The sequence below is a fragment of the Schistocerca serialis genome, chromosome 3, assembly GCF_023864345.2.
Source record: "Schistocerca serialis cubense isolate TAMUIC-IGC-003099 chromosome 3, iqSchSeri2.2, whole genome shotgun sequence".
NCBI lineage: Eukaryota > Metazoa > Arthropoda > Insecta > Orthoptera > Acrididae > Schistocerca > Schistocerca serialis.
The window spans coordinates 439,349,669-439,363,093 of NC_064640.1; the positions used below are offsets into that span (position 1 = coordinate 439,349,669).

Consider the following 13,425-nt stretch of genomic DNA (forward strand, 5'->3'; position numbering starts at 1 on the left):
TGAAGGCTATGCTAACTATCGTCTCGGCAAATGAGAGCGTAATTTGTCAGTGAACCATCGCTAGCAAAGTCGGCTGTACAACTGGGGCGAGTGCTAGGACGTCTCTCTAGACCTGCCGTGTGGCGGCGCTCTGTCTGCAATCACTGACAGTGGCGACACGCGGGTCCGACGTATACTAACGGACCGCGGCCGATTTAAAGGCAAGTGTGGTGTCTGGCGGTGACACCACAGTAAGAATAGCCGGAAATGAGAGATTGCTGCACAAGAAAGGAAGTAGGTGCTGCAATAGCTTGGAGCTCCATGCTCGCCACGCACGTATTTACGAAAGATTCCCCTGGAGGTGGGGGAAAAGCGGGGGAGGGCCTACTATTTCATCTGCAATTTTTAGGAATAGCACGGTCATCATTTAAAATCTCGTCATAATGAGGTCCTCAAGAATTGTCAACCAACAATTTTAAGAAACCATCTCTGTACTCAGATGTGCTCAACTGAGGAATATTTGAGCGAACAATACTAAGTTCTCATGGCATGGAAATAACGAAACATAACTGTGTACTTCGCTGCTATCCAGCATAAATCAATCGAGCCGAACGGTTACACTCCCAAGAAAAAACATTCACCTTCAGCCTTGAGATACGTATTTACAAAGACGTTTCTCTTTTGGGTATCCTGGTTTGAAAATATCGCAAAAGTGAAGTTCATTTGCTTAACTTTCTTTTCTGGTACGTATTTAGCCTCTGTACAAAGTGTTGTGTCTAGAGAAGACAGCCTAGACACAACGAGAGGAAGCCGACAGGCACGCGCTAAGCCAAAGAGGGTGCGTGAGGTCTGAAACAGGATACGTAATGATTGCTATAAAGAAAAGTACGTTGCTTCTGTAATACTTAACTTTAATCCATCCTTGTGGTACATCTGGAGATTGTGGCGATACAAGTGAGACTCTTTAGATACATGCAATGTTACTAATGGCGCCTTGCTAGGTCGTAGCCATTGACTTAGCTGAAGGCTATTCTAACTATCTGCTCGGCAAAGGAGCGAGGCCTCGTCAGTGTAGTCGCTAGCAAAGTCGTCCGTACAACTGGGGCGAGTGCTATTCCGTATCTCGAGACCTGCCTTGTGGTGGCGCTCGGTCTGCGATCACACAGTGGCGACACGCGGGTCCGACATGTACTAATGGACCGCGGCCGATTTAAAACTACCACCTAGCAAGTGTGGTGTCTGGCGGTGACACCACACAAAGCATCTGTAGTTTCACAATAATAAGCGACTGCATAAATTTTACGTTATTTGTGCGTTTCAAAATCGCAATTTGTTCTTTTAAGTCTGATAGACATAATAAAAAATTGCACGGATATAATAATGTTAATATTTTAGAACGGCCACTCATTTTCTTTTTAAAAAAATCACATGTGAGTTTGCGGAAGTTTCTGGGTGAGCAGTGGCTTACCAATTCTACGTTTCGCATACCGTTTTGAGAATTTCGCGAACCGTCTTCTTCAAGCACTGTAATCGAAACAGTGATGATCGCTCACAGTACCTAAAGATGACGATTATGGTAGCTGTCGAAATATTGTGCAAAACATGATAACGATGAACCGTTTGGATAACAAGAACGCCGTCTTATCGATTGTGCCACGAAAGCCTACAAGGAAAACTACCAGTTGAATTACTGTAATTAGGCAGCCGTATACTATAACGGTTTTGCGAGTTATGAATTTTTGGATCATCTTTGCTCTTTAAACCTTTGTGGGTCTTCTGTAACTGATCAACATTAATGAATCTTTGCTTTTATTCCTTAATGTTAATTATTTTACAGGCAGATAATTGCTAATTTTCTAACGTGTCCACGTGCTTCACTAACTGTATAAATGTATTCACCTATTTAAAATGATTTTTCAGGTCATTTATTATTCCCCATACACAAATAGCCCGGCTGAGACGCTGACAGATTTAAGTTCAGTAGTTTTTTTTTTTTAAATATTAATTCTTTGACTGGTTCTTGATGATTTGGATCTATAGAACTTCCTCTATAATGTGAGAACACTCTTCCTTCCACCTTCTTGATTTTCTTATTGTTTCGCATTTGTTTCGTCTTATAACAACCTCTACTATTCACTGAATAGAAAGATGTACAATCCAGATAGAGAATTGTTATTTCTTACCAACACCACTGTTCTCTGTACGACGAACATTTTTCTCGTTCACTCACTACTACCTATTGTGAATTTACTAACACACCCAGTGAAATAATTCTGTGATTTAATACACTGAATTGATATTCGCGAGAGCAGAAAGGAAATCGCTCTTAGGCTACCTGATTTCTGTTTTCCATCGTTCTCCTATAATAACTTCAAGTAACTGACATCAAGTTTCTGTGAGACCTCAAGGTCACAGCAGCATAAAAATGCTGTTTAGAGTCTTCGATAAAATGTTTCAAGTTTGTTGAATTTAGCTAGGTACAGACGAGAACTTGAACCAAATTCATTTGTAGTGCCTGCGTGGGTACTACGTACTAGCTAGGGGGACGCAGCTAATGCTGTGATTCATGTGATAGACTTTGCTGTGGTTCCACAATTTTAATCGAAGTTATAAGCACGTTGTCCATCGGGAGGGAATTAATGTTTCTGCAAGAATTTCCTCGGGGAAAAGGGCATCTTACACACATCACTCAATACGATTTTATAATATTCTACGGTAACGTAAATAGATTTGTCGTCTTGATGCTCTCTCATAGCTCATAGTTTCTGTGGGATTAGTAATTTGTTTCTTGAGGGGAAGGGGGAATTGGGAGATGACATCCACATATCTGAGTATCATCTGTACCTGAAAGTTACATTCTTCTCGAATATTTTTCTAGTGTATCTAATGAATCTTGGAATCACTTGTTTACACTATGAGATCTACTTTATGTAATGAAAAGGTGCGCATCTTTATCTAGCTCTAAAAACGGTGAAGATAAACCGATCACTTAAAGTGGTGTGCTTTCTCACGCTCTAAGGATACTCCGTGTATCCCAAGGGTCCCGAACGTGTAGAGCTACATTATTTAGGGCTAGAAACCAGTGGCCTATGAGACAATCTCCCATTTTTACTCCATAAGCTCCGCATAATTCACAATAATACTAAAAAAAAATGCTATGTGAACTTGACACTAGTATTTTCCGTATTCGTGTTAGGCGTACATCCACAGATTGTGCGTGGAAAAAGTGTTTTGCCCTCTCAGAACCTGTATATGCTCTAATTTACCTTAATTTGCTTCTATAGTACATGCATAATACGTTAGTATACCTGCGAATAAGTTGCGCTTATAATCGTTTGAGGAAACAGATTCACGGTATTACAGAAAAGCACTTCAAAGATTCAGGACACCTGGGCTTCTACACTGACGGAAAAAAACCGCAACACCAAGGAGCTGTGTGACATAAACGAAAGTTAGTAGGCGTGTTTCTACATCTGAAAGATGTATATTCAAATTTCGCGCCAGTCACATTAGAGTGGCGCTAGTAGCGCCACTACAAGGATCCAAATCAAGTTTGCTTTAAATACACGTTGTAACAGTCGTGAGCGTTAGTTACCTTTGAGACTGGACGTGGTGAGTTGATGAAAGTGAAGAATGCCTTTAAGACGACAAAGACGCCTTTATCAACATCTCTGAGTTTTGAACGAGGTCGCGTAACAGGGCTGCGAGAAGCTTAATGTTCCTTCCGCAATACTCCAGAAAGACTTGGCTGTAATGCAGCCACTGAACATGATTTCTGGCAGCGGTGGTCAAGAGATTATATGGGCGCAAGAAGCTCCGTCTCCGGACGGCCACATGGTCAGACGCCCTGTGTGTGCATTCCATTAACCCCAAACCACCTCAGTTTACGATTCAGTGGTGTTAGACAAGAGCTAGTAGAAGGACAGCGTGGAAGTCTGTTATGTTTTCTGATTAAAGTTGGTTCTGCCTCTGTGCCAGTGATGGCCGTGTAGGTAGGAAACGCCAGTTGAGGGCCTCCAACCAACCTTTTTGCATGCTGGACACACTGTACTTACTCCTGGAGTTATGGTATCGGGTGCGATTTCGTATCATAGCGGGAGCACTCTCGTGGTTATCCCAAGCACCATGACTGCAAATCTGCACATCAATCTGGTGATCGAACTATTGGGCTGCCGTTCATGAACATCACTCCTGTGGTTTTTTCCAACTGGATAATGCTCATCCACATACGTCTGTTGTAACCCAACATGCTCTACAGAGTGTCGACATGTTGCCTTGGTCTGTTCGATCACCAGATATGTCTACAGTCGAGAACATATACATCATCCACTCCAATGTTATTCACAAATAGCATTAACCGTTCCTCTATTGACCAACCAAGTGCAACAGGCATGGAACTCCATCCCACAAACTGACATCCGACGCCTGTAAAACACAATACATTAATGTTGCGTGCTTGCATTCAACATTCTGACCGTTACAGCGGTTATTAATGTACCAACATTTCACATTCGCAATGGCTTTTCTCCCGCTTACATTAACTTTGATCTTGCAACGTTAATCACTTACATATGTTACTTAGAGTATTGAAATTTCCGGAATAAATTTTTCTAAGTTAATTATTTTTTAGTGTTGCATTTTTTTCCCCATCAGTGTAGTTGAGCCGGCAAGCTTCTTGATTAAAACGTCTTGCACATGTGGATAGTAAATAATTGGAGATGGCAGAATTCTTGCCTGAAAATACTGCTTACAGGAAGGAGTTCGTCCAGAAAACTTGGCAGTAGTTTGCCGTGTCACGCCGTATAAAGGTACAGTACACATCTGAAACGGTGGCACAGCAGCCGAGAATTCCAACGGCAGGCAGCTAGTACCTGGGCGCGGCTTCCAGACCGGTGCTACAGCTGTAGCTTTCACTTCGGCGACGCCTCATTCTGATCAGATATACTTACGAGAGTCGCTGGCATGCACAGTGGGCAAACAATGACAAGAGGGTCAGCTTCGGTATGTTATCCCATAAATAATTCCAAAGAGAAACATCCCTGGAAGCCAGGTTCCCTGCACACGCGGAAACACCGGACGGAACGTCTTTCGAGCTTGGGGATTCGCGAGAAGCATTTCCGCTGACGACAGCGGCAGAGCCTTTTTGCTGTGAAGGCGGCCGAGCGCGCAGAATGCAAAAGCACGGCGCTCCGTGGCCGGCAGTACCCAAGGCAGGCCCCAGACTCGGCCAAGGTGAATGGGTTCACTCGCTCGGCGCGCCCGCCAACCTGCACGCACTTTCTGGGAACCCCGGCATTCTGCGGCTGCGCCGGTAAACACACATCCACTGTCCTCACACGATTCATTAATCCATCGCGGCAAAACACGTTCAAATGTAACGTACCGCTCCCAACAACACAGATTACAATTACTGGAAAACGAATACCTTATAAATGCATCCTGCAAATCCAAAGGAATTAAAATAAGGTGCCACATTACCGATTAAAGTGGAAAACGCGTTAATAAAATACGACTAATTCGAGTATCTCAAGAAATGACTGAGTAATTCGAGCTTATACCGTGGCTTGCCGCAGCCACGCTTGCAACTCACTCTTCTTTAATTGAACGGATCGGCGTGCCAGGTGGAGGGGGGGGTGGGATGTAGTGGCGTACGATGGACCTTCCACCACACGCTACGAGGTGGCTTGAAAGTACAAACGTAGACTCCTACAAGAAACGCTCACAGCTTACAGTCAGCCTCCAAAAACTGAAAAAGCATGCTAAGGTTAGTGGACAAGGAGAACAGAAGACAAACTGCGCATACGATATGTGATTTACTAAACACAAGTTAAGTTTTAGCAACTGATGTCTTAAACTCCTCCGTTAAAATCTCCTGACTGCTCCAATGAAGTTTTGTTATAACAATTACCCGCAAAATACAGTTTCACAAAGAAAAAACTTTATTTTGTCTTGTGATGCCTAGTACGCAAACTTAAGGCGTGCCGTAGACTTTCTTCGTAACTATGGCAGAGAAACTGCGGACGAGCCGATTTTCCCCAGGAGTAACTGCCAACGGGCTCGCTCTTCCAAGGACACGTCGTGCAAGCTAAGTTAGCGCACACCCACCCACCAGCGCCTCTCTCTGTTTCTCTTTTAGCCTCGTATCGCCTGGCTTCAGACCACGATAGTATTAAAACTAAAACTGGATGGGAAAAAAATCAAAATCACGGAATGAATGCCGATAAATAAGACAGACGAAATCAACATTTAAATGACGGATAAGGCTAAACCACACATACATAGTTTCTTCTTTCCTTGTGAAAGCAGCGCTCAACGTTATTACAGTATACAACTTTGTAACAAGGGCGGGCTTCAGCCGTTGAAATTCATGGTAAATTGGACGTGAATAAAACCCCGAACAACTGTTAATTGATGACTTACTCATACGACCGCTTTCCCTGCGTCAAAGCATCATCTTCAGGAAGGAAAGCATCCTTGCAAGATATATAATTAAAAAATTAAGGACTCCCAATAAAAGTAAACCTAAATGTAAAGTACTTACAGCAATGTCACATAGATTAGCACACGAAGACGTTCCCAAAGTTTGTAGTCACACGATTCAACCCTCTGAAGAGGAGAAGTAGTCAGCAAATAACTGGCAGAGCAATACGAAGAATAGTGCAGGGGATGAGACACTACAGCGGAAAGAACCGTAGTTAATGTAATAAATATGATTAAAATGTAATGCAACACGCATAAAATAAGATACACAAGTAGAGCGTCTGTGTAAGAAACGTAATCCATTAACCCCATTCCTACACGGATAAAAACGTCCAGAAGGAAAACGTTATGCAAGACTAAAAATCGAGACGTAAGAAGTTAATTTGACTATTGGGCCTACATATGAATCTATTCTCAGACAGACGTTCTATCACAGTATCTTATTTTACGCTGCTTGTAATACTTTTAATCACATTTATTACATTAACCATGGTTCTTTTTGCTATAGTGCCTCATTCCTTGCACTATTCGCCCTAATGCTCTGTCGGTTATTATTTGTTGACTACTTCCAATCTTCATGGGATTGGATTCTGTGACTACGAACGTTGGGGACGTGCTAATTTATGTCACACTACTGTACGTACTTTCTATTTAGGTTTGTTATTATTGGCTGTCCTTAATTTTTTAAGTATATATAGATTACAAGGATGGTTTCCTTTCTTTGTAGTATCATTTGGAGATGCTGTTTTAACGCAGCGAAACCAGGCGTGTGAATAAATCTGTTTGCTGTTTTATTGAAGTTCAATTTACTGTGATAATGCTATCCATGCGCTGGTTAAAATAACAGGAATAATCTTTCATAACCGCTACTTTCATGACTTGCGTGCAGCGCACCGTCTGGGCAACAAGTATGCCTGTGATGGGTGTGGCGCTGCCCTACGTCCAGTAATTGTTATGTCGGACCTTAATTCGATACAGAGCCACTTACGACATCCAGAACAACCTGACACCTCCTCGGGATAGATGTAAATAAATTATGAATAGAGATCAACGGATTTTGATACCATTCTTCTCTCACTAATTGCTCTAGTACTCGAGTGGCGTGCTGCAGAAGGGCAACGGTTCAAAAATGGCGCTGAGCACTATGGGACTCAACATCTCAGGTCAACAGTCCCCTAGAACTTAGAACTACTTAAACCTAACTAACCTAAGGACATCACACACATCCATGCCCGAGGCAGGATTCGAACCTGCGACCGTAGCGGTCGCGCGGTTTCAGACTGAAGCGCCTAGAACCGCTCGGCCACCAGCGGCCGGCAGAAGGGTAACGTACCCATAATAGTTCCTGATTCCACATTACCATGACGCCATATTAAAATGTGGCGAACATAAAAGCCAGGAAAGATGTATTGTTTATTTTTCGTGCTCATCACACCTGTTGACACTCTCAACTTCGTAAACGGGGTATTTAGCACCTTTTGAAATGTAATTTCCTGCTGGAGACAATACCTGCGCCTCTTAATGAACATTATCACCTACAACGTTGTTATAGACGTTACTACGAAGAGTTATTTCTTCTCTGCGTAGCGATAGAACCGCCTTAAAACCATCATATGAGGCACCTTAAAAGCCGAAAGAAGATAATCTGATTTTATGCTTCTCTTTAATCGTAAACACGTCCTGCAGTAGAGGACAGTGAAAACATCACATGTTTTTATTTGGATTTTATGCTCCTTGCCCCAATGAAATCACCTTTTCCCTGCTTTCCCTGCCAAGTACTTTACGTGAGGTTGAGCAATGCGCAACTGTACCACTTTTTATTTTTTTTTTTTGGTTCCCAATAGGCTGTATCCGTTGGTCCAGTGTCTGTAGACGCGCACAAGGTTCAAAGTTCACTTTCTTGGCTGTGATATTGTTATAAGAACTAACGATCCTTTTTAATAGTTTCCTGTCTGTTGCGCTGAGCCTAATTACGAAGGTATTCATTTCCTTTGTTACAAGCCCTTGTAGGTCTGCAATGTACTTACTACACTGTAACCAATCCTATGCGAGAATTGCTAACAGCCCTCAAAAAGTGCTACAAATCACACGCTCCCTCATGCTACCTTGAACTTACGGAACCTGTCTAACAATGAACTAGCAATAACGCAGTGAGCGACGTGTTTATTAAACATGTTGTCAAAGTCTGAGGAAGGAGTAACGAAGTCTACATCGCTTAACACTGAGTCTTTATCACCCGAGCGTTAAGCTATTGTTTGAATGCTTAATAACATCGTTTTGCAAGGGACTTCTGGAACAATCAGGCCAACTGTCTCACAAAGAAAAGTCAGTCTGTTATTTGCAGATTCATTGGCTAATTAGCAAAGGCTAAATGGGTTGCAGACGGGAAGTCAGGACGGAAATTATGCTTGACGTAAGCCGGTCATGGCCCGTGCAGCAACGCGGCTGACTCAACGGGCGTGTGATGAGCCGCCCAGTGTTCGGTTACAGCCAGCGCAGATTCTGATTCGCACTACTCCCACACAAGCTACACCTACATAAATCACAATTTCTGTCGGCTGTTTCCAACTAAAAGTTTTATTTCAACCTACGTTCATTTCGAAGCACTTCTTCCCAGCAGGGTTTCAGACTGATGTTGAAAGAATACGATATACGCGTTTCCAAACGGGTGATACAGTGATGTGCAAAGCCAGTGATTTCAGGAGAAAGACGAGACGAAGATGTGTTTAGACTCTACATAAAATAAATCCAGAATATGTAGTTGGACCTAATTTGTTATTCAAAATTACACTTTCGAAGACAAACAAAATACGTAATACTGAACATATACGTTTCATTCCTTCCAGTGTCATTTAATACTTTGTTACAGTACTAAAAATTGTCACGTTTGCAAAGAAAAGTAGCTGGTAGCATAGAAGGGCCATGATGATTAGAATCCTTTACAGCGGTAAAGTTATTCGGACATGGGGTTAACGGTTAAACATCACGAACCACCAATACGACTCTAACGACATAACGTTACATTATTTTTGTGAGTTGAGGATTGAATAGCAAAAAAATAAATAAAATAAGAAATGCGACTTTGAAATGTAGTTAGAAACTGTATCCGATGATACAATATACAATGAGCGTTAGTACTGAAACTGTTGCAGGCAAACGTCATCCATATCACACGGTTCATATCTGGTACGGGGCGCGATGTTTACAACCGTATACATGATTACTACATATGCTTATTTTTAATGGAATTGCAAAGACACTAAATAAGTAGTTTTATATACGGAGGTCGTTCGAAATCTCTACCATGCCTAGGACAGCGAGTGCTGTACACATTAAAAAGGAAGCAAATTACTGCTCAGCTTCGCTTGATGACATCATTAGACTATGTACACAAGCGCGGATAGAATAAGGACGAGGAACAAAATCGGACATGTCCTTTTCAAGGACACTAACCCAGCATTCACCTTAATTATGGAAACCGCAGAAACTTTAATCTGTGTGATCGAGCAGGGACTGGACCCTTCTCCTCCCGAATGAGTCCAGTGCCTTAACGACTGAGTCTTCTTGCTCGGTAATGGGCCAATAGATCTTCAAAGTTTGGTGGTGACTGACGGTATATTTTTTGCCAAATGTTACTTTAGCCACGATGTTTTCTCGAATGTAGTACTAGCGATGATACACACCATTTTTATGTACGTGTAAGTGTGTGAGTATATCGATTTATTTACTATAAACTAAATAGTTTACAGCACAATAGATAAAACGATATACATAGACTTACACGTAACTTCAACACTGCAGGTACATTTTTCTTTTAGTTCGTCGATCTTTATACTCTTGCGCTGACACACATATTTCTTCGACAGGATATTTTTTTGTGTGAACTGCTTACCACAAGAAGAGTTAGGCATTGGTCCTTAGTGGCTAGGATACGGTAAGTACCTAAATCGTATCCCTAATATTTGGGAATCTGTGTAAGATTATAAATTAGTTTTACCGTGTCCATTAGACTTCTGAAACGAATATTTCAATGAATTTGTGTTGCAAGTTTGCAGAATACCCTTAGAGAAATGTCAAAAATCAGATTAAAATAACTTTGTACTCTCCGTCACACACAGGCTGTTTTGTTTATGGTGACACAACGCTTCCATTATCACGGAAAATCAGTCACTTATTAGTCAATTTTTTGGTGGATTTGTATCATGATGCTACCGCCACGAATAAGATACTCCCGAAAACTCGCTTTATCTCCCCTTGTATTCCCCCCTTCTCCCTCCTACAGAAAGATAATTATATACTTCCGAGTACTAATTTGTTCGTGATTCGCAGAAGTAAAAATGTTTGCAGGTTGTATTAGAATAGGTTGGTCTCATTTTTAAGTTCCTACTGACTGCTTTTTAGGGTTTTCTTAAATACACTCCAGGTGAATGATCAAATGGTGCCCTGAGAAAAGCCATGAGCGGTATCTTTCTAAAATTAATTTACAGCACTGTTTCGAAAGACGCTGCTGTAGACAGTATTTTCAAGCAAAACTGATTCGTTAGAAAGTTTGAAAACCTTTTTTTCCGTCTGTGGGCAGTTCTGATGCTCCCATACCCCAAAACTTTCATTTCCTCTGCTTGACTGTAACGAATGCTGTCTAAACAACATATATTTACTGTTCAACGATTAGAAAAGCTGTAAATATGCATATTAGTAGCTGATACAGCAAAAAAGCATATTACACCATTCGAAATATTTTTGGACCATCACTAACTCGAGGTGTAAGACAAGGTTTCAGAATGCAATTGGCGAAGTCTTTAACCGTATACCGCCAATGTAGACGATACATGACAGCATGTACAGTAGATAGAAAGTGCCTGCAAGCTGCACTGCAGTGGCGAAAAAGGACAGGAGAAGAGTGCGTAATAAACGAGCAAATATTATCTAATATGAAGTAATACGAGGTCAACAACGTCCATCCCTGCAACCACACTAACAGTTTCAGCTGGTTAACTGTAAGCCGAACACTATGAACAGTGGTTGAAATACTGAAAGACAAATTTGCTACCACTCGGGTGAACTTTTCCCAACGAATCTCTCACGATCGTTATCCTTATCTCTTTGTGGGCGTTGTCCCTGAACGCCTGAAGTCGATAGCACAGAACGACTAAAGGCTGCAACAACGAATAGCATATTTCGAATCTCTCTGAGCGCATCATTTTCTTTTTTATGCTCTACAGAGAAAGTGAGTTCAATTTCATTACAACCTGAAAGCAGATTGAGCTGTCGATCTCAGACACCTCTCTCGATCTCAAGATAAAACAGATACCAGGATCACGTGAAATTACATCAAGCTGGTAGCATGCAACTTATCTGCCGCTAGCGAGATTAGACACTTCTGAGCGACACGAGATAGGAACTAGGAGTCCTTCGAGCGAAAGTACCACGGTTTTCCCACATAAATCGAGGGAAGGCGCAGTCACAAAATGAAACGGCAATAAATTTAACTTTTCTGCAATGTGACCTTTTTCAGGCAAGCTCAATGCGGCGCACCACTAGAGATAACTGCGCCATTGTAACCGTCCGATAAATTACGTCAACATTAAACAATAAGGGACAAAAGTCGCAGTTCAGGAGAGGACTGCTAGAGTCAAAAATTATGTGCTTGCGAATAGTATCATACTTTGTACCAGCCTCGCATCATATCTTTGTTCAACAAGAATGGGTGATATCATCTGGGAGACGACATGCACCGTGACACGTAGTGACTAAGAGCATTAAGAACTTACAAGGCACAGGCATGGAAGCAGCGCGAATGACTGCCTCCTGCTCCTCCCTGTAGCTGGAGACCCGCCTCGTCCTCGGTATGGTGTCCATCGCTGCGCTCCCGCAGCCACCAGCAGACTGCACGCTGCCCACTTAGCGAGTGACACCGGAGAGGCGCTTGCTTACTAAGGCCTATCTTATCTACTGATAAGCAATGAGGTACGTTTCACACGTACGCCGAGCGGCAGACCGAACCCGTACATAGCCGTCGCTGGCACAGTCGCGACCGTGCCAGCCGCGGCAGCACTTGCGGAGTGTGGGCCGTAGCAATCCGCTGCCGGTCCGGCCTTACATAAGGCTCGACAAACTCCGGAACGCCTCGGCTATGTTGACTCCCCTTTCGGCGGCGCCAGAGCTGCCGTCACAAATTGCTTTTCAACTATTCCTGAATGAGTAACGTAGAGCCGGGAAAGCCTCTCTCATACCCGTATCAGTCAGAAAAACTGACTCGGAAAGCGGGCACATAGTGCTCGAAGAACACGACGTCGAATTTGTCTACTGACGTATTTATACTATTGCAACTATGTACCAATGCTCTGCCGAATTATTCGGTAAGGGAGATATATTATTAACTGAAATAAAACGAAAACTGTAATGACAACTTCGTACCTAGAAATGTGTTTTCGGAAAGGATTCTTCCTTCAAGCAACTATATAATTTTTCGTCCATACACGTTTCTGTGAAGTTTCACCATCGTCAGTGGGTTCATTTTGTTTCCTGTTGAATAACGTGGAAAAATTTGCATGGAAATATACATAGTTATGGAATTGCAGTCATTATATCCTTAACACTTTATCGTAACATATACCTTAACAGGACATACTGATATTTACTGTCGTCTGCAGTACATCTTGTACTTTCAAAATTTTGTCATTTGCAACCAATGAGGAATTCTCTGCTGTACATTAGTTGAACTGAACGAAAATGTACTGCGGACAGACGGATACCTAAATATCAACATGTGCTATTAAGGAATATACTTTGTTACAATGTTATTAGTGTGATGACCGTGCTCGCAAAACTGTATATTTTATCATGCAAATGTTTACCTGTCATTCGGCAGTAAATAAAATTAACCCACTGACAATGGTGAAACTCTAGTGACTCGTGTATTGGCGAAATTAGGCGGACTTTCTTCTATTTTAAATCTGAGACTAC

General features: G+C 42.1%; 1 protein-coding gene across 1 annotated transcript in view; it reads right to left on the reverse strand.

Moving 5' to 3' along the window:
- LOC126470328 (spectrin beta chain, non-erythrocytic 2) overlaps positions 1-12,416 on the reverse strand; it is a 304,767-nt gene extending 292,351 nt beyond the window's left edge. Inside the window, exon 1 of the mRNA XM_050098113.1 lies at positions 12,231-12,416. Coding sequence (XP_049954070.1) covers positions 12,231-12,318 — 88 coding nt within the window. The 5' untranslated portion in view covers positions 12,319-12,416. The remainder of the gene's footprint in view (positions 1-12,230) is intronic.
- Positions 12,417-13,425: the final 1,009 nt, after the last annotated feature.